The 21272-nt window shown below is 38.5% G+C and overlaps 1 protein-coding gene across 1 annotated transcript; it reads left to right on the plus strand.

The window, feature by feature from the left end:
• The first annotated feature begins 7624 nt into the window (after positions 1-7624).
• Positions 7625-20548, plus strand: LOC119798489. The gene is made up of 5 exons (XM_038307984.1): positions 7625-7719; positions 15579-16512; positions 16607-16768; positions 16861-16953; positions 19847-20548. The coding sequence occupies exons 2-5, from the start codon at positions 15595-15597 to the stop codon at positions 20174-20176; spliced, it is 1503 nt and encodes a 500-aa protein (XP_038163912.1). The 5' UTR covers positions 7625-7719; positions 15579-15594; the 3' UTR covers positions 20177-20548.
• The last annotated feature ends 724 nt before the right edge of the window (positions 20549-21272 follow it).

Genomic DNA, 21272 nt, shown 5'->3' on the forward strand with positions numbered 1-21272 from the left:
TAAAAAGTGTCTATCTAACCAAATCTTAATCTTGTTTTTATTTTTTATATACTAAGCAAGAGTAGATTCTGTTAGATTAATAAACTGCTTTGAGAAGATTCTACTCCAAATAAGTGCAATAATCTTCGAGTGCATTAAGAATTACATCTTAAACTGCTGTTGAAGCGCTCTTTCATTCTGAAGGCAGTCGTAATTAAAGTTTTTCAATTAACAAATCTCCAGGGAGAAATGATGGAAATGAAACTCCTGCCTGCAGGTTAAACAAGTAAAGTTTCAAATTAATGGAGCCTTATTCAGAAAACAGGGTTTCAGCAGACAGCCAACATTAAAGGGTGGGCAAGGTCTGCAGCGAGAGAAGTCGTTTGAATGTTGAAATTGCTGTCAAGATGTACAAAAAGCAGGGTCAAAATTATGGGCAGAAGCTTGTAACGTCATAAACTGAAATCCCTTATTTCCCCCGAAAAAGTGGTTCCTTAAAGGAATAGTACACGCAAAACATGATTAGCCTTCATTTTCTACTCACCCCCATGCTGAACAACACTCTGGAGTACTTTTCTGATATCTCAAATGCATCTGGAGATCTGGGAGGCTTCTTGCTGTCTGCTGACATTCAAATAATGGAGGTCTATGGCGCCCGAGGCAGAAAGGTCCATAAAAGTCCACAAAAAACGTGTCAATATTCCTCCATACTGCTCGTCCAATGTATTCCAAGTGTCCTGAGTGGGTAGCGTCCATAATTTACTCGAAACGAAGTCATTTAGAATGTTTTTAGAGCATAAACAGTAGTGTATAGGACTTCCTAAAAGCGCGTTCACGAGTCTACGGAAACCGCAGCAGACCAAACCAGATGAAAGTGCGCATTCAGCTCGGCAAAGAGCTCATGCTCTTCCTCAACACTGAAGTCCTCAGACATTCTTTGTTCTTCTTTTATTCTTTCGTTGTTTCTTTCTTTGCACAGGTAAACAGCACATTTCTTCTTCTACGCTTGCATTATCGGCAGAGCAGACGCTGAATGCGCACTATCATCTGGTTTGGTCTGCCGCGGTTTCGGTGACCTCGCATGCGCGCGCTTTGAGGAAGTCCTATACACTACTGTTTATGCTCTAAAAACATTCTAAATGACTTCGTTTCGAGTAAATTCTGGACGCTACCCACTCAGGACACTTGGAATACATTGGACGAGCAGTATGGAGGAATATTGACTCGTTTTTTGTGGACTTTTATGGACCTTTCTGCCTCTGGCACCATACACCTCCATTATTTGAATGTCAGCAGACAGCAAGAAGCCTCCCAGATCTCCAGATGCATTTGAGATATCAAAAAAGTACTCCAGAGTGTTGTTCAGCATGGGGGTGAGTAGAAAATGAAGGCTAGTCATGTTTTGGGTGTACTATTCCTTTAACATCTCAGCCTTTGGCCCCAAAAAGTCAATATGGAGTGAGGTAATTTTATTCATTTTTATATAAATACATTTTAATTATATATATATATATATATATATATATATATATATATATATATATATATATATATATATATATATATATATATATATATATATATCATATAATTAATTCTTTAATAATGTTATATAGATTTTTAAAGAGGCATTTATGCATTTTATTGTGTATTTAATTGTTTAATTGCTTTTACAGTTTGACTCATGTATTAATTTAAGTAGGCAAATGTTATATCTACTTCATCAAACATCTCCTTCTCTCATGATCTATTTTGGCCCTCCATATACCAGAGGTGATAATAATAAAAAAACATCTTATGACCTCCCCACTTGGGGATCCCTACATTTTAGAAATCTGAAACTGTATTTAATGCTGTGAAACAAAATAAAAACCGTATTCAATTAATATAAAATTAAGTTTGACTAATTTCAGTTTTAGTTCAAGAATTCAATTTCTAAAGCTCGGATGGTTTGTGACAAACATCTTGATCCTTGAGAAAGCCCAGAACAATCAATCACAGATTCATATCATGTCATCCTGAGCTATCTCTATAGTTATGCTGCTATAGGCTTAGACTGCTGGAGGACATGGGGACCACTATTTCATAATTCTGCTTCATTCTATCTCTATTTTCCCACTCTGCAGAATGTGTCAGTTCAATCTCTAACGGCTTGTTTTCCAGTGTAGTCCTGTTTCTCTGACCGTGACTGGCTGGATGTGATCTCTTCATCCTCTGACATGGGAGTTGGCTCGGAGCTCGTCTGCCTGGCTGTGTGTTTCCTGGACGGGGTCGCCTTTTACAGCTGCTTTTTGTATCTCTGCTTCTGTCTCGTTGAACCCCAGTCAGCCTCAGCAGATGGCCGCTCACACTGAGCCTGGTTCTGCTGGAGGTTTCTTCCTGTTATAAGGGAGTTTTTCCTCTCCACTGTCGCTACAAACATGCTTTGTGTGAGGGATTGCATTCGAGACAATAAGTCGATGAAATCAACTGGTTTTCCTTAGAAAGCTTTGAATTAATTTGGCTGTATGATCTGGTGACTGTAAAGTGCCTTCAGATGACGTGTTGTGAATTGGCGCTATATAAATAAACTGAATTGAATTGAATTAACAGCATATATTGGTATTAAATGTATCACATGTACAAGAAGAGTCAAGAAAACAAATGTCCCTGCATGTCACCGTCTATACAGGCCAATAGGGTTTTTTGTTCTATCCAGTAATAATAGCTGCTTCTTTATGCATTAGGAATGAGTTTGCCACAGGCTGAAAGCTCCTGTAGCACACTATACTAATCCAGCATCTTAAGCTAACAACAACAGTTAGCTAATGGTTGTTTATAGATATGAATACTTGTGCGTCCTCATTTGCTCTTGACACGTCATCAGCCTCAGCCCCTAGATTGTTCCAATTGCCAGAAACACAAGACCGAGAACAGAAAAAAAAATCCCCAAAAATGTTTCTCGCCACGCCATCTTTACCATACATGCATCAAAGCAGACATTTGCGGTCTTCAGACTGACCCAAAAAGCCACATTCTTGGTAACCACTCCACTCCGCTTCCGACTGCCTTCACAAAGCAACACCTACAGACTCTGCAGTTCCTCCCATCTTGCTCCAATCTGAGTTCCTTATATATCCAAGTACTCGTGTGTCTGATATATTGGGCCCTGTGGTATTCTATTTACACAACTAACATGTTAAACATGATCGTCAGGGGTAGTTTATGAGCGCCCTATGAAGTAAAGCTGCTCATTGGACTACTTCTTGCCTGTGTAGACTTTTGTCAGAATAATGATGCCATAAAACTCATTTTACTTTTAATGGAATAATAAATCCAAGGTGGTGACAGAGAGTTAAATTAATGCAAGTGGTGAATGTGAATTTTTCTCCCAAATCACGTGTAGGCATGATCTAAGAGGAACTTGATCATACAAACAGTTCTTGCATGAGGCCCATTGTGATAGGATATTTTTTTAAATACGGTGGCTGATAAACTCTCCTCTGGAAAACTGATAGAAACAGAAACGGGCACTCCTCCATTTCTAACAGTTCCCATTCAGAGGTGTACCACAGGGATGTGTCATTTCTCCGTTACATTGTATACTGATGAGTGTGAGTGCATGCTTAACTTCATCTTCACATTTCCTGATGAAACAGAAACCCTCAGCCACAAACATGACAGTTCAGCCTATCCCTTAATAAAAAAGCAGCTTTGTTCACTGGGGTGGAGACCAAAGCTTTTCCATGAATGTTAGAGTAGAAATGATGCTTGTTCTGTTAGGCTGCCAGTGACCGTGCTACACTGATTGATGGAGCTCCTTCACAGATGGGATGTTTCCTGAAACAAGAATATTAACAGTCTGTGTAGAATTTTATTATCATATATTTATGTACTGAATCAAAATAAAAATGACAATTCTAGGAAAACTATATCATGTTACTGCTAGTTTAACCTGGTTCAAGGCGTGTGGAGCTACAAAAAACACCCTGACTTTATGACATTATAACCAACTTACAGTGTCAAATGAAACCTTATCTGTGAACTGGACATTCTGGGACTAAGAGCTAGAACTCTTAAATGAATCCAGTTTTAGATTTTAATGGAAATCTCTTGAACTTTTCAAGATGATCTAGTTGTTTAGATTTATAGGTCAGATTTCAGGCCTCATCTTTTTGTACATTCTTAGTTTTATTCTACTTAGTTTACTCTTACTTTATTTTATTTTATTGTTTATTGGTTTTCCACGTTGCCTGCTCCACCAGATTTAAAGAAACATAACCTTATAGATTGTCCTATGCATTAAAATGGACCCGGTTCTTTGGTTGAACTGGTTCTTAACTCCCAGTTTGATGCTGATGAAGTGTGTGAGGCAGCTGCTGCTGCAGATTAGCAGCTCCTTTCTCTCATTAACTGCTTATTAAGAAAAGCTCTCAGCTGCAAGAGCCTCCGAGGCGGTAATTACTCACCTGTTGACGAGGAGCTGACGTAATGGGACGAGCCATGGCGTCATTATGCGGTCAGAGCTGCAGCTCCAGCTGTTAATTATTTCAGCTCTGGATAAAAGAAAAAAAAATTATAATAACTTCAAAGAAATTTTAAAGAGTGTCTCTGATGGTGCAGCAGCTCCAATTTCATCCAAAACCCAATTTCATCTGAAGCAAAGCAACTCCACAGCATGATGCTTCCACCACCATGTTTCATTATGAGGGTGTTTTTTGTTTTATTTCATTTGGAGTCTCAAACCTGATCCACCATGTATGACTGGAGACAGAAAAGTATACTTAATCATCTGAGACATATCTGAATTATTTCGCAGAACTTCATGGCACATACTGTATGACTGTTTGGTGTCAAACAGATTTCTGGTGATGGTTCGTGGTTCTGATTGGTTCCACCTGAAGACCTGCTGGATGTGCTTTACCACTAATACTGTGTCCTTCCAACTGGAGAATATATTTTTTTTAATAATCCTAAGGAGCTGTGACTGTACTCCATATGTGAGGCATTCAGAGGTATTTGGAGCCCATTTAGGTGGCTATGCAGGTGTCTTCAGTCTTCAGCAGAACGTTGCCATGTCTTCACACATGAGCATTTCTTAAATTACCAGGAAGCAGCAGCTGCAGTCGCACAAAGAGCCCAGCAGCCAATCAGGTGGCTGCATTTCAAACGCTTTAATAAACTGTGATGAGCTTTAATTACAGCTGAAAGCTTTACTGGAAAACACACACAATATCTCAATGGGTGTGTGTGTGTGTGGGAGGGTCTATGTGTGTCAATGGCAGCTGATGCTGTTTTCCACCTTAAAAACTCTATTCACTAGAAAAAAAAAAATCAGGAGAAGAATCAGCTGCCGAAGAAAGCACCTTTCTCTTCCACTCAGCATGACGTCAGGGGATCTCAAGGAGGTCAAAGGTCAAGCTGCCATCAGTCAGTCCGAGCCAATCACAAAGCAGCTGATAAATGGCAGAAATAACACTGGTCACCACGGTTACGTTATCAAGAGTCTGCAGGTTTGGATCCGAGTCAGGCTGTAGAACCCTGGTGCATCTAGGCTGAATAGCCTGCCCTTGGTTCAGTCTGCAGGTCTGCGATATGGAGATGGGCGGGGCTACAGTTTGACCTAAGAAACGTAGTCTTGATATCAGAAATGGTGTCTGATTCATTAGGAAAGGTTCTGCTTTCCAAAGTTTGCCTGTAGTTTGAAAGAGGCAATCTTACCTAACAAAACCTTCCAACTTCTTTAGTAGATAAATCTGCAGGATGATCTCCTCCAAACCAAAAATCAATGCTCAGAGTTAAAGTTTAAATTCAATCATGTCCCTCCGTGGTGGTCACAGTCAGAGCACATATTTGATGTTATAGAAGTTGATAAGTAAAAAACCGTGTTATAAACCAGAACAGACATCAGCTACAAGCTTCTATCCTTGTTATTGTTGGAGGTGGAGGATATGTTTTCCTGGTGTGCATAAAGGTTTCAGAACTTAAGCTGTCACAATTTTTCACTACTAAGACAGCTGTACAATTGTTCTGTCAAACAATCCCAGAGAGACTCAAGAAGGTCTCAAATGCAAAAATTGATCCACAAACACAGAAAAATAATAAACTAAGTCAGCCAGAGATGCAAAACAAGAAAGACACCTGACAGAATCTGTGGGGGAATTTAAATGAGTGTACTTCCTCCAGCCTCTGCAGAGATGGAGCCTGAAGAGGCCTTAAGTGCCCCAACAAGCCTTTCTACTTTCACCATTATGAGGGCACAGCAGTCTGGATGAACTGAAAGGCAGGCTCAACTTTAAACTTTAAATTTTGGATTTAAATATCTCCTCAAATTGCTTTACCATTTGCCTCTGCTTCTTTTATTTTAATGCTTTTTGCAGCTCTAGTGGTCAGAATCCAAATAATCAAATGTGTAACTTAACTTTCATCACAGACCATCTAAACAAACGCAAACAATCTAAAAATTTCATGTAGCACTCTCCATAAAACTCTGATATTTCAGCATATTAAAAATGCCTATTTTATGTTCAATTATTATATTTTAAGGCACTTTGAAATAGTCAGTCCAATGGTGCAGCCAGATTCCAAATCAAATGTCAAATTATTGTAATTCAATTACATGGCCTTATTAGAATTGATCAAATGTTCTCTAATGAAACCCAGTTTAATGTTGCGGAATTTACTGTTCCTGTTAGCATGTAGCAATGGTGAACAGTCGCTTGCAGAAGTACTTCATCCCAAGCATGCATGTAGCAACAATAGAGAGGAAAACTCCCCTCCAACAGGAACAAACCAGCAGCAGAGACACAACCAGGTAGGCCCCCTACCATGATCGCCTACCATGTTTTTCCGTTGTGGCGTCAATCTAGACCCTATGGTAACAGAAAAGCATTGTTGCATTATGGGTTGCACTGATGCAAGTTTTAGTTGCCACTATCCAGGCTGCGATTGGTGTGGTCAGTTTTAGACCTGAGAGTCTGAGTCTTACCAGACAGGAAAGCTGTGTATTTAATACACATGGTGAAGCCAGTCTGGCTGGCCAGGCTATGAAAAAACTGGGGGGGGAAAATGCATAATGCAAGAAGTCAAATGTGGCAGACTAAGAGAAAGTTTTCTTCATGTCTTCCAACAGCCTAAGCCTATAGCAGCATTACTACAGAGATAGCATGGGATAACCTGAGCCACCCTGAAGACACTTTTCCACTGAAATTAGCGGGTTAACGCAGGATTTTCAAAAACAAGGGTCGATCCGCTACACTGTTAAAAGTCATACTCTCAATTAGTTATCATAACGTTTTTCTATAAATTACTTCCAATTAACATAATGAGTTTTGTAATTTCAACTTAATTTTCTGAGTTACTGGCATTTCAACTCGAGGATGTGAGTCAGTTCAGTGAAACATAAATTTAAATGTCTGAACATAACTTGACAATCTGAGTTTGAAAAAAGGTAACCGGATCTTATAAAAACTGATCACTGCTGGCAATATTAATGCGAGATCCAAATAGTGCCGGAAATTCGCTCTTTATCTGATAAGGGACTAAATATAATGTAAGATTTTGTCAGACTTTATAAAGTTATCCATCCCAATTAGAACTGCATATTAAATGAAGAAGGGGAACACCACCTGACCACATTAAGGACGTTGAAAGCGAAGTCGTGGATGAATACCATTTTTCAAAGACCTCAGTACAAAAGGCGTTCAAATTCTGCGGGACATTTTTTGGAAATACGAAGCGAGCTGGAGTCATAGAAATAAGGTAAGATTCATTTGTCTTTTTTTTTTAATAATGCCACCCATTTTTAAAATATGTTAAGAGCTAAAGGTTCTCTGTTACATGTTTAAACACAGTACATAAAACAACAGCTTGCTAATTGTCGAGGGCAGGAGTTAGTTAATGCAGTTGAGCCTAGCTAAACGCAGTATGCTACTCGGTTGTGCTTATGAACTTTTCTTAAGAGAAAATGCAAGCAGCTACCACGATTTTGGTATTGTACACTTCCTCAGAAACACATATGTGGCGCTTGGTCAAAGTTTTGCATTGACGTGCTGACTGCAGGTGAGTTAGCGGCTTCGGGAAAGGCTGTGCGTCTGTATTTAGTCGTGTTTCTTGTCAGTAACCCGTGTCCTTTGTTTAATGTGTTGGCGGGCACCTGTGTCCCGTTTCTGGTTGCCGGTCTTGTGCGAAATTCTGTTTCCCCATGAAAATCTGTTCCCGCTTTGTCGGGAGCGCGCATTGCAGCCAGAGGGGCGGATCTGTCCATTCTCAAGGCGCTCCTGATTATTTTTCGGTAAAAACAGCTCATATAATCATCTCAACTTTGTATCATCCATTTTAATCGGTTGCTCTTTTTAAAAAATTTTAAAATAATTACATTAACGAGGTCCTCTTACGCTGTTTTGTGTTGTTTTTTAAACGCCAAGAGAATCGGTATTTCTCCAACTTTTGTCCCTTCAGCCTGACAGAAATAAACGTCAGTCACCGAACACAACAACACGTAGTGTATTTTTAATTTTTCATTGCTGATATAAGAGGATGGAAACTGGCTGATAGCAGGGCACACAAATTAAGACGTCCTGTGAAGATGAGAGAAGAATTTCTGGTTAATCACCTTCTAATGTAAAATATGACAGATTACTGGATTAAGGACATTTATAGTATACCACATCACACATATCAATTTTAGAGAAATTGGAAACAGTTGCTCTTTATTTCCCAAAGATATGGGAGGAGGAGAGGAGAGAATGGATGTTTCAGCTTATTGAAATATTCTGTTCCCCCTCCATAACAGGGGAAGAAATTGATTTACCTGCAAGTCTAACTGTGCTTATTCCCCTCACCACCAAGAACAAATCCTGTGGATTTGGTCATATTTACTGGTTATTTGCAAAAATTAAAGGGGGGGAACCATATATTTCAGCTACCTGAAATAATCTGTTCCCCCTCCATAACAGGGGAAAAAATTTATTTACATTCAAGTCTTTAACTGTGCTTATTCCTCTCACCACCAAGAACAAATCCTGTGGATTTGGTCATATTTACTGGTTATTTGCAAAAATTAAAGGGGGGGAACCATATATTTCAGCTGCCTGAAATAATCTGTTCCCCCTCCATAACAGGGGAAGAAATTAATTTACCTGCAAGTCTTTAACTGTGCTTATTCCTCTCACCACCAAGAACAAATCCTGTGGATTTGGTCATATTTACTGGTTATTTGCAAAAATTAAAGGGGGGGAACAGATTATTTCAGCTGCCTGAAATAATCCGCAGGATTTGTTCTTGGTGGTGAGAGGAATAAGCACAGTTAAAGACTTGCAGGTAAATTAATTTCTTCCCCTGTTATGGAGGGGGAACAGATTATTTCAGGCAGCTGAAATATATGGTTCCCCCCCCTTTATTTTTTGCAAATAAAGAGTAAATATGACCATATCCACAGGATTTGTTCTTGGATGTGAGGGGAATAAGCACAGTTAAAGACTTGCAGGTAAATTAATTTCTTCCCCTGTTATGGAGGGGGAACAGATTATTTCAGGCAGCTGAAATATATGGTTCACCCCCTTTAATTTTTGCAAATAACCAGTAAATATGACCAAATCCACAGGATTTGTTCTTGGTGGTGAGAGGAATAAGCACAGTTAAAGACTTGCAGGTAAATCAATTTCTTCCCCTGTTGTGGAGGGGGAACAGAATATTTCAGTAAGCTGAAACATCCATTCTCTGCTCTCCTCCTCCCATATCTTTGGGAAATAAAGAGCAACTGTTTCCAATTTCTCTAAAATTGATATGTGTGATGTGGTATACTATAAATGTCCTTAATCCAGTAATCTGTCATATTTTACATTAGAAGGTGATTAACCAGAAATTCTTCTCTCATCTTCACAGGACGTCTTAATTTGTGTGCCCTGCTATCAGCCAGTTTCCATCCTCTTATATCAGCAATGAAAAATTAAAAATACACTACGTTTTGTTGTGTTCGGTGACTGACGTTTATTTCTGTCAGGCTGAAGGGACAAAAGTTGGAGAAATACCGATTCTCTTGGCGTTTAAAAAACACAAAACAGCGTAAGAGGACCTCATTAATGTATTTATTTTACAATTTTTTTAAAAAGAGCAACCGATTAAAATGGATGATACAAAGTTGAGATGATTATATGAGCTGTTTTTACCGAAAAATAATCAGGAGCGCCTTGAGAATGGACAGATCCGCCCCTCTGGCTGCAATGCGCGGTCCCGACATAGGGGGAACAGATTTTCACGGGGAAACAGAATTTCGCACAAGACCGGTGACAAATGCAGTTTCACTATTAAAGAGAGGAAACTACCTCCAGCGGCAATTGCAGATTAAACTGTATTATGAATTTTACAGCAATTATTTATCAAGCGTTTGTCTTTGCTCAGTCTGGGCACGTGCCCAAGAGTATCGGTCTCCGCCAGTAACGTGACATTTGTTGCTAAGACAACATTTTTGGTGGAAAAGGCGTAGTGTAAACAACTGCAGCATAGCTAAACGAAGGACTACAGGATTGAGTTTGTTTCTCTGACTATATGGAAAAAAGTAAGCAGAATGCGAAATTACCGGACAGGTGTCGTGCCAAGGTAGTTATCCCTGCGAAAATTTGTATCCCCTCGTCGGGAGCGCGCACGGAGTAGGAAGAACAACCCGAGTTAACTCCGCCTCAATTCCAACGTGCAGAACTTGAAATTTGAAAGGTTTTATGTGTATGAAAGTTGAGCTTTACTGTTTTATTCTTTACTTCACATGTTATAGCAGAATATCGCCAGTGATATTGATCTAAAACTAATAATAAAACACAAACGTTTGCTTGAAAGCTGGTCGCTGACAGCAGTGTCTACTCCTCCCTCTGAAAGCAAACAGATCCTTGTTCTTTTCCACACATTCCTTAAAAAAATCTTTCATTGTTTCACAGTGTCCCAATGTTCTCATCCCATTGAAAACTGTTGTAAACCATGTACTTGTAATAAAAATGAAATAGAAAATGGAGTGCACGTGTAATCATTAAAGACTATATGCAGAAGGAAATAATTTTTTCCTGGTTGAAATTTAGTACTTAAATCTATATTTGTGTTTATAGTAACATACAATTTATCTATGTTGTACTATCCTTAATAAACAGTTTGTCTTCTAACATCAGCTGTTTTATTTCATCCCATATTGCCAGAAATGGCAGTATGGGATGAAATAAAACCTGCTGTAATCTGTTCCCCCTGTCTAAATCAGACAAAAAATGCCCCACCTTTTTCATTTTTGGCTTATAAGCATCTTTTATGATAATTTATTCCTGAAACTTTGGATGTGATGGACCTTTATTTCTTAAAGTTATAAGGGGGGAACAAATTATAGCAGACCACCTGCTAAAATCTGTTCCCCCCTGTCTAAATCAGGCAAAAAAGGCCCCAGCTTTTTCATTTTTGGCATAATAAAAGATGCTTATAAGCCAAAAATGAAAAAGCTGGGACATTTTTTGCCTGATTTAGACAGGGGGAACAGATTATAGCAGGTGGCCTGCTATAATTTTTTTCCCCCTTATAACTTTAAGAAATAAAGCTCAATCACATCCAAAGTTTCAGGAGTTAGTTGTCATCATAAAAGATACTTATAAGCCAAAAATGAAAAAGCTGTGGCCTTTTTTGCCTGATTTAGACAGGGGGGAACAGATTACAGCAGGTTTTATTTCATCCCAGATATAGATTTAAGTACTAAATTTCAACCAGGAAAAAATTATGTCCTTCTGCATATAGTCTTTAATGATTACACGTGCACTCCATTTTCTATTTCATTTTTATTACAAGTATATGGTTTATAACAGTTTTCAATGGGATGAGAACATTTGGATACTGTGAAACAATGAAAGATTTTTTTTAATGAACGTGTGGAAAAGAACAAGGATCTGTTTGCTTTCAGAGGGAGGAGTAGACACTGCTGTTAGCGACCAGCTTTCAAGCAAACGTTTGTGTTTTATTATTAGTTGTAGATCAATATCACTGGCGATATTCTGCTATAACATGTGAAGTAAAGAATAAAACAGTAAAGCTCAACTTTCATACACGTAAAACCTTTCAAATTTCAAGTTCTGCACGTTGGAATTGAAGCGGAGTTAACTCGGGTTGTTCTTCCTACTCCGTGCGCGCTCCCGACGAGGGAATACAAATTTTCGCAGGGATAACTACCTTGGCACGACACCGGGACTGAGCTGCATTTACCCAAACTGTCTGGCTGTTCTCAAATCCCACGTGGATTTTGCAAAACATATCAAGGAACATAAAACATCAAATCCAGTTGCTAAACTACGCTGTGAACTCTGTACTTTTTCAGAACCAACCAAAATTAAACAGTATTTTCTTCATTTAAAGAGACATTTGACAAGTCTAGAGACTGTCAGTTGTCCATTTGCGGGTTGTTCTTTTAAGTCAAGGGTAAACTCAACTTTCACTGCCCATAAGAGTCGATATCATCATGCTGCTACATTGGTTGATTTCAAACCTGATCTTGTTGTAAAATGTCACAGTGAAGCCTTTGTAAATGATTATGAAGAAGACTTTGATGACTTAGAGTCATTAGATTCATTGTTGCCTGAATCTGAAGTTCAACCTGAACAAAATGTCATTCAGCGAAGGATAGCGTCCCTTTTACTTCGTCTACAAGCGGTCCTTCATGTGTCACAATCAGCAATTCAAGAAATTGTTGATGACTTATTTGATGTTGGTCAATGTGCTGTACAATTAACTCAGCACAAAATTGAAAATATTTTGAAAGAGCATAATTGCTCATCAGAGGAATTAACAGCATCTTTCACTGAAGCGTTACAGAGTGCAAACCCACTCACTTTATTTTCTAGAGAGGGGCCTTTAGGCACAGAATTTAAAAGACAGTCATTTTATAGACAGAACTTTACTGTCATTGAGCCTGTTGAATATGTTTTGAATAGACAAAAAAAAATCACATACTGTTGTTTATATCCCCATTCTCAAATTACTTTCTGAAATTCTAAAGCGAGATGAGGTACTGCATGAATTGAGGGTAAACGGATCATCTGAAAAATCTGGGACGTACAAGTCATGTCTGGATGGTGACTACTTTAAAACAAATGAAATTCTGTCACATGAACATGTTAGTTTGTGCATAACTTTGTACATTGACGATTTTGAAGTTTGTAATCCCATTGGCACCTCCAGAAAAAAACACAAAGTATGTGGTGTTTATTGGATTCTTGCCAATTTGCCAAGAAGATATAAGTCGTCACTGCCATCAATCTACCTAGCTTTATTGTGCAAGACTGAACATATTAAGACTTATGGATATAATAATGTTTTAGAGCCACTGATAAAAGATATTCAATGTCTAGAAACAGTTGGTGTGTTTGTAGAAAAGCTTAATTGTAATGTGAAAGGGACCATTTTGTATGTTTCTGCAGACAACTTGGCAGCACACTCTCTTGGAGGATTCCAAGAGTCTTTTAATGTGGAAAAATTTTGTAGGTTTTGTTTGTGTAATCGTGAAGAAATACAGACTTGTGATGTCAGAAGTGGAAAGTTTGTTTTACGAACATCAGAATTGTATGATGAAGCTGTAAATGTATTGAACCAGAGTGAACTTGCATCTGTTGATGGTGTGAAACGGGAATGTCCACTTAACAGATTGACTGGTTTTCATGCATGCCAAGGTTTTCCACCTGATTTTTTACATGATGTGCTGGAAGGCATTGTACCAATTGAGCTAAGTCTGTGCCTTGCAGATTTGATTTTGAAGAACTATTTCACATTGGATGAGCTCAATGACAAAATACAAGGCTTTCCTTTTAAGTTCTCTGACAAAACAAACCGGCCTCAGAAGATTCCATCAACTTTTAAGCGGAATCGTACTCTAGGTGGTAACGGACATGAAAACTGGAGTCTAGTGCGCTTCCTTCCGCTCATCATTGGTCACCTTGTTCCAGAAGGCGATCAAACATGGGAATTAGTTCTTGAGCTCAAAGACTTGGTGGAGCTACTGTCAACCTCATATTTCACTTCAGACTCACTTTGTTATTTACAGGCAAAAATATCCGATCACAGACAGTTGCTGCAGACAGTTTTCCCAGAAAAAAAGTTGTGTCCCAAACATCACTTTATTGAACATTATCCATATCTTATTTCAAAGTTTGGACCTCCAACTGAGTGTTGGACTATCAGGTTTGAGGCAAAACATTCTTTCTTTAAGAAGACAGTGCGAGATGCCAACAACTTTAAAAACATTCTGCTTACACTTGCTACAAGACATCAACTTATGTTGGCACATTACTTTGCAATGCCAAGGCTTTTTAAGCCAGAGACTGAGACAGCAAAGGTGTCTGATATGTGTCTTGAAGTTTTAGATGCTGCCATCAGACAAGCCATCTTGAATAGGTTCAGCAGTGTTGACAGAGTAGGACTGACCCCTCACGTCTTTCTGAATGGGACCAAGTACTCAAAGGGAATGATTGTCTCTAGTGGGAGCACAAGTGGATTGCCAAACTTTGGACAAATTTTAGAAGTATGCATTGTGTTGGAGAGGAATGTTTGCTTCATTATAGAACCTTTTACAGCATACTATGTGGAGCATCTACGGAGTTACCATCTTGTGAAAAAAAACCCTGCTGAGTGTCTGTTGGTGAAACCGGAGGACCTCAACGACTACGTGCCACTGGTGTCATACTTCATTCAGGGCTGTCTTCTGGTCACTCCCAAGACTTTCTTGTTAAAATAAACTTGCTGTAAGTAATTAAACACTCAAATGAGGAATGAAAAAATCTGAAGATTTTGACTTATGTTACAATTGAGATGTTTTGATGTCAGTAATTCACTTCAGTTTGGTTTATATAGCACCAAGTCTCAACAAACTTTGTCTCAAAGCACTTTACAAAAAACTAAGGAAGACAGCAGATTGTGTTGAATCACTTCATCAGTCTCTGATTCTAAGCAGAAGATTGGCAACAGTGAAATGTCATATACTTACCCATATACATTTACTCTCTTGCTCTTGGTTTAAAAAATGGCTGGTCAGCCCTTATCTGTCATCATAGCCAATATAATACAAATTGGTTGAGTAAGAGGCACTTCCACACAGTTTTAGACAACTTATGAAAAGTTTAAAGATATCTATGTTGATGATGGAATCTAAAAAGATATCTCTCTTAGGTGGGTATATACTGTAATGTTAACAAATTTATCAAATACATAACTTTTAGTAGTAATTTAGGCATAAAACACTCATAAAACAGTATGATAGTGCTGTAAGATTTGTTTACTACAGTCAGATCTTTGAATTTCAAAGATTTGCCTTGCCCCACAATGCTGTTACTGATTATCTTAAATGTTAAAATACTTTTTTGTTTTGTTTTTTCATAGATTTATTTTAAGCTTATTGTTATATTGAGTAACAAGTTAAGTTAATTGATAAAGTAAACTTTTTTTTTTACTGTCAAAGTGCAGCCCCCATTTAGTCAGTGATGATTCCTTTAAATTGTAAAACCTTGTGTTATCATTAATCCAATATTTTGTCTCGTCTCCTCATGAATGTAGTGTCTTGTCACTGTACCAGAGGCTCTTATTCTTAACGTGCAAATTTTTCTATTTTTCAGGTCTAAGTTGTCTACAATGCTGCTGCGTGTCATAGTTTCAGAAAGTGAAATCAGGCGTCTTTCAATTGAAGACATCCCCTCAAGTGTTGAGGAACTGTACCAGGTGTTACGAACCAACCTTGCCTTAAGAGGAGGATTCATTTTGCAGTTTGAGGATCCTGATTTCAATAATCAGTTGTGCAACCTAACGGACATCAAAGACCTTCCTGTTGACCGTGCAACTTTGAAAGTATTGTTCACAGCTGATGACTCCACGGATTCTACACTGGACACTGGAAGCCTCTCTTCTCCAAGTAGTGCAGATTTTGTTAAATGGCCTGACTCCTTCCCGATTCCAAAGTTTTCCCATGATGTGGAGCTGCAACTGAAAGAAGCTAATTGTAGATATGCTAAGGATGGATCTGTGATGGTGATTTCTAAAACTTTGAAGACTAATATCCTTGACACACTTGCAGACTGTATGTCAAAGATTACTGCTTATCCTGACAGGCAACACTATGAAAATGTGGCCAAAACACTGGTGGAAAGGCATCCCTGTCTGCGAGACCCAGGGTCAGAAAAGGGATGGTACTCATGGTTTCACAGTCTGAAATTCAAAATGGGAAACTACATGCATAAATTAAGCTCAGCAGGATGCCCTGAGGTGGTCATAAACAAACGAAAATCTGGAAGTTCAAAAGGGGAAACTGTCAAAAAGTCAAAGAAGGGGGAGGTGAACTACTGTCCTGATCCACCTGAAGGACAGAGTCCTGAAAACATGGAGGTGAAGCGCAAGATAATGGAGGCTGAAATGCAGAAGAAAGACCCAAATCATCAGCTGATTGAGGATTTGATGGTTTCTACATTTTCTCAGCGTAGGAAAGACGTTGTAGGAGATCAACCACACATCACAGAGCTCATGTCCCGATGGCCTGCTCTGTTCCATGAGAGACAGGTAATCGCACATCTGAAATAGTTTCACCAAGAGATTTAGTGATTTAATACTGAGTTAACTGTGTCCTGATGAGTTTTATATTCTATCACCTCAGATTAGGGCAGAATTTACAAGAATCGTCACCACAGACCTTCTGAAATCTTTTGTTGACGGACTTGATGGCCTGGTTCTGAGACTGCTGGAGGTCTACAAGGCAGCAACCAAATCTGGGAAGAAGCAGCCACTCAAAGACATTTTGGACTGCCTTGCAAAAGATGTAAGCAGAACTGAAGATGGCTAGAAAACTAGGCATAACTTGTTATTTTTGTTAAAATATATTCATCTTACTGCATGTCTTATCTCTTACAGGACACAAATGAAAGGAGAAGGGCTGCTGCTTTGCTTGGTTTGCCACGCTACATATCTGGGGAAGATCCATCAACTGTCATCAGGATGTGTGATGTAAGACTAACAAATGTTATTACAAAAACTGTTTACATATTTAATTATTCCTCTTTCTTGATATCATTTATTAAAAGTCTTTTTGTAGCATTTGTGTTTGCAAAAACTTATTTTTAGTCCTTAAAGGAATAGTACACCCAAAACATGATTAGCCTTCATTTTCTACTCACCCCCATGCTGAACAACACCCTGGAATACTTTTTTGATATCTCAAATGCATCTGGAGATCTGGGAGGCTTCTTGCTGTCTGCTGACATTCAAATAATGGAGGTCTATGGCGCCCGAGACAGAAAGGTCCATAAAAGTCCACAAAAACGTGTCAATATTCCTCCATACTGCTCGTCCAATGTAATCCAAGTGTCCTGAGTGGGTAGCATCCAGAATTTACTCGAAACGAAGTGATTTAGAACGTTTTAGAGCCTAAACAGTAGTGTATAGGATTTCCTAATAGCGCCCCCATGCGCGCTCACGACGCTACGGAAGCCGGCAGACCAAACCAGCGCATTCAGCTCGGCAAAGAACTCATGCTCTTCCTCAACACTGAAGTCCTCAGACATTTTTCTTTTGTTGTTTCTTTCTTTGCACAGGTAAACAGCACATTTCTTCTTCTACGCTTGCATTATCGGCAGAGCAGACGCTGAATGCGCACTTCCTTCCGGTTTGGTCTGCCGGCTTCCGTAGAATCGTGAGCGCGCATGGGGGCGCTATTAGGAAATCCTATACACTACTGTTTAGGCTCTAAAACGTTCTAAATGACTTCGTTTCGAGTAAATTCTGGATGCTACCCACTCAGGACACTTGGATTACATTGGACGAGCAGTATGGAGGAATATTGACACGTTTTTGTGGACTTTTATGGACCTTTCTGTCTCGGTCAACATAGACCTCCATTATTTGAATGTCAGCAGACAGCAAGAAGCCTCCCAGATCTCCAGATGCATTTGAGATATCAAAAAAAGTACTCCAGAGTTTTGTTCAGCATGGGGGGGAGTAGAAAATGAAGGCTAATCATGTTTTGGGTGTACTATTCCTTTAAGAGACATTACTTCCTGTTTACTACAGCCATGCATAACATCAAATTCTGATGTAATTACTAGGGGTGTAAATCACATCCATCATGGCGATTCGATTCAGTATCGATTTCCTGACCCAACGATTCGATTATTTTCGATACTTAAGAATACACCACGATTCGATTCGATTAATCGGTTAATTTTTTTTTTATTATTATTTTTTTTTTACACCTTACAGGCTAAACAAAGTTTCAAGTTTGAAATAAATCAATGAAAGCTGTAATATCGTTATGCATTTTCTGTAGAAACAACAGCAAATAACAGAAGTAGAAAAGCTGCATAAAAAAATACTGTAAAAATACTGCACAATATCAGTGTAATGAGTTCAATGCAATACCTCGGCTCCAAAGAAACTGTCCAACATATTTTTTTAGAATTTAATAAATATACTCAGGAAAGAGAGATGTTGTGTAGAGAGTTAGACAGGAATAAAAGTAAACTAGATATAAGGGAATTGTTTCAAAGGTCATCTGGGGATGTAGTTTTTGGTAGTATTTTTAATTTTCTAAGAAGAACGGGTATTTTAGGGAGAGAATATAATAGTTTGTCTGGTCCATACTCCATTCTGGAAGGTGGCGGTAATGCACCTATAAGTTGTTTGCCAACCGCCATAAAAAAAAAGAAGAAGAAGGCTCCAGAGTGTTGACGTCACCGACCCCTTGAGAGACGCTCCGCTGCTCCTCTCCCAGATTGTAGCTGACCGCAAACAGTGCACCAGACAGGAGGGCGGCTTGTTTTGTTTTTATGACCGAAATTGCGGAAAACAACTCGTGAAGTTTGACCCGCTAGAAGAGCGAGGGGCGCGAGAACGCTGGGAGCCTTTTTCCAGCTGAATCTCCGCTCTTTTTGCCCCATTGTCCCTCCGTCGTCGGACTAAACTCGCCCCCACTTCCTCGCCGCCTCGGCCGTATCTAGACCCACAGCGTGTAGCTCAGACCACGCTGCAATATTGAGCATAATTTAAAAATGTCTGTGTGAAGCTTGCTGCAACAAACTGCTGTAAGAGTATAACCAGGAAGCGCGGTAGGAGGGCAAAATAAGTTTAGCGGCACCGCAGGGAGGGAGGAGAGTTACGCCCAGGAGAAAATTGATAAAAATAGACCGGAGGGAAAAAAAAAAAACATTAATCGATTATCTTGCGGACGTGTCGATGCATCGGATCGTCGGCTTTTGGATCGATGCATCGATACAAAACGATTATTATTTACACCCCTAGTAATTACTTTGTCTATCATGATTGATTTTGCTCAAAGCCACTTGATGGAAACATGCCTGATTTGCATTTTCTTTAATTTCTTTTGACATTTTAAGAATTTGATGATTAAAAAAAATACATTAGAATGGAAACATTTCTAGTGTCCTACATTTTTAGAATAATTTCAGCGCTTCACAATTGGGGTTTTTAATCTGCCATACACTGTGCTCATGTGCATGAAAATACAAGTTCTGTGGATGAAAAAAGTTTGTCAAAAAGGAGGACTACCTGATGACAAAGTAAAGTGCTGAAAATATGTTGAATATGTACACATAAACAGGCTTTTTTTTCAGGTTGGACTTATTTTCAATGTCTAATTCTTCTGGATGTTTGCCTCATTCACAACAGTGGCCTGTTTCATTGCCATTATGCTCTATGCTTTGTCAAACTGGGAGTGTGTCAGGTTATTCTCTGACTGAACAGAAGTGCATCATACAACCCCACAAGTGTCAAAACATGCAGATTGTTAAACCTCACATGCATAAAAACTTGCAGTTTAAAAATAACTGAGTATTTACATTCTTTACTTACACACAAATGTCATTATTTCTTTTCTATTTTTAAGGCTCATGCTGATATTCTGGATGATGCCATGAAGGGGATGCAGGTCGGTCTTCTGATTGCCTGTGAAGGTAGTGAACAGGGGGCCATCCCACACGAGGTCTTCGACGTGGCAGTTGTGGTGGAGGAGACCATTGTGCTTCACAATATTAAAGATGTGACAGTTGGCTTTGCTATGCTTATGGGTGTCATCTACTGTATCAATCTCAAGTATCCAAATGACATGAAGTATTCGTTCGAGTTTCTTCAGAGAGTGGTGATGAAGATCAGTCCAGACCAGGCCTCAGCTCGAGTACATGGTTTGAGAAACAAACTCCTGAGGTACAAACTGTAACATCTGGTATGTTTACAGTTTTGTTTTCTTAAATAAGAGTTCCTGTAAGAATTTGTTCAGTTTGTTCTATGCACTAAATGTTAATACTAATGGTTATGCACTAAAACATTTAGCATTGTGCTGAATCTGTGGAAAAACCTCTCAGGATTTTTGTGAGTTTGTTAAAACACTGAGCATTTTGCACTTTTTGGACTGTTTTTGAGAGATGGTAGCTAGTTGTATTGACTTTGGACTGCTACTGTTCAACGTGGTTAAAATGTTTTGTAAAATAATGGTCTATATGGAGGACTAAAACTCGCCAATAAAATGCACTTAAAATGCACCATACCTCACAAATTTTTTACAATAAAACTTTAGGTAGAGTTCATAATTGGTGCCTTTTAAGTGCATTTATTGAGATTTATATAAAAAAATATTTGTTTGTCAAAAAATGTATTTCTGCTTTGGTCCTTCAATAAATGTTAAAACTTCTGCTTGTCTCGAACAAATGTTTTCTTTTTACACTTGATTTAAGGCTTGTCTCATATTTGATAGAGAAAGAATGTATAATCTGAAATGGAAGCGTATTGGTGTAATTATTTTTAGAAAACTGGTAAACTTGGCATTGTTAGTGGAGAAAGTGAGCAATATTTGGAAATGTTAGTTTACTTAAATTGCAATTTGAAGTTCAGTAGCTGCCTTAAACTCTTGAGTTAAATTAACTCAAAAAGGGAATTGGTATGAATACAGTTAGTCAGTTTAACTTTAAAATGAGAGTTGAAAGTATATATAATTGTTTGCTACTTCAACAAAATAAAACAAGTTTTTTTGAATGGATAACTTAACTTTGCAAGGCCTTTAAACTTGGAGTATGAAGTTCATACAACTAGTAGTCATTAGTTAGACAAGTGGTATAACTTAATTATTTGAGTTCAAATAGAATATGATTGTAATTTTACTTGACAAGAGTACTCAATTTATAAAGAATGAATAATGTTCTATAGTTAGTCATTTCAACTTATGGTATCATATTTAATCAATGAATTATCAGCAATTGAGCTACTTTTCTAGCTTGCCATCCTAAGTTGGAAAAAAACATTATTTCAAGTTGTGTTAA

Source organism: Cyprinodon tularosa, unplaced genomic scaffold, assembly GCF_016077235.1.
Source record: "Cyprinodon tularosa strain WSP-4 unplaced genomic scaffold, ASM1607723v1 ctg627, whole genome shotgun sequence".
Classification (NCBI taxonomy): Eukaryota; Metazoa; Chordata; class Actinopteri; order Cyprinodontiformes; family Cyprinodontidae; genus Cyprinodon; species Cyprinodon tularosa.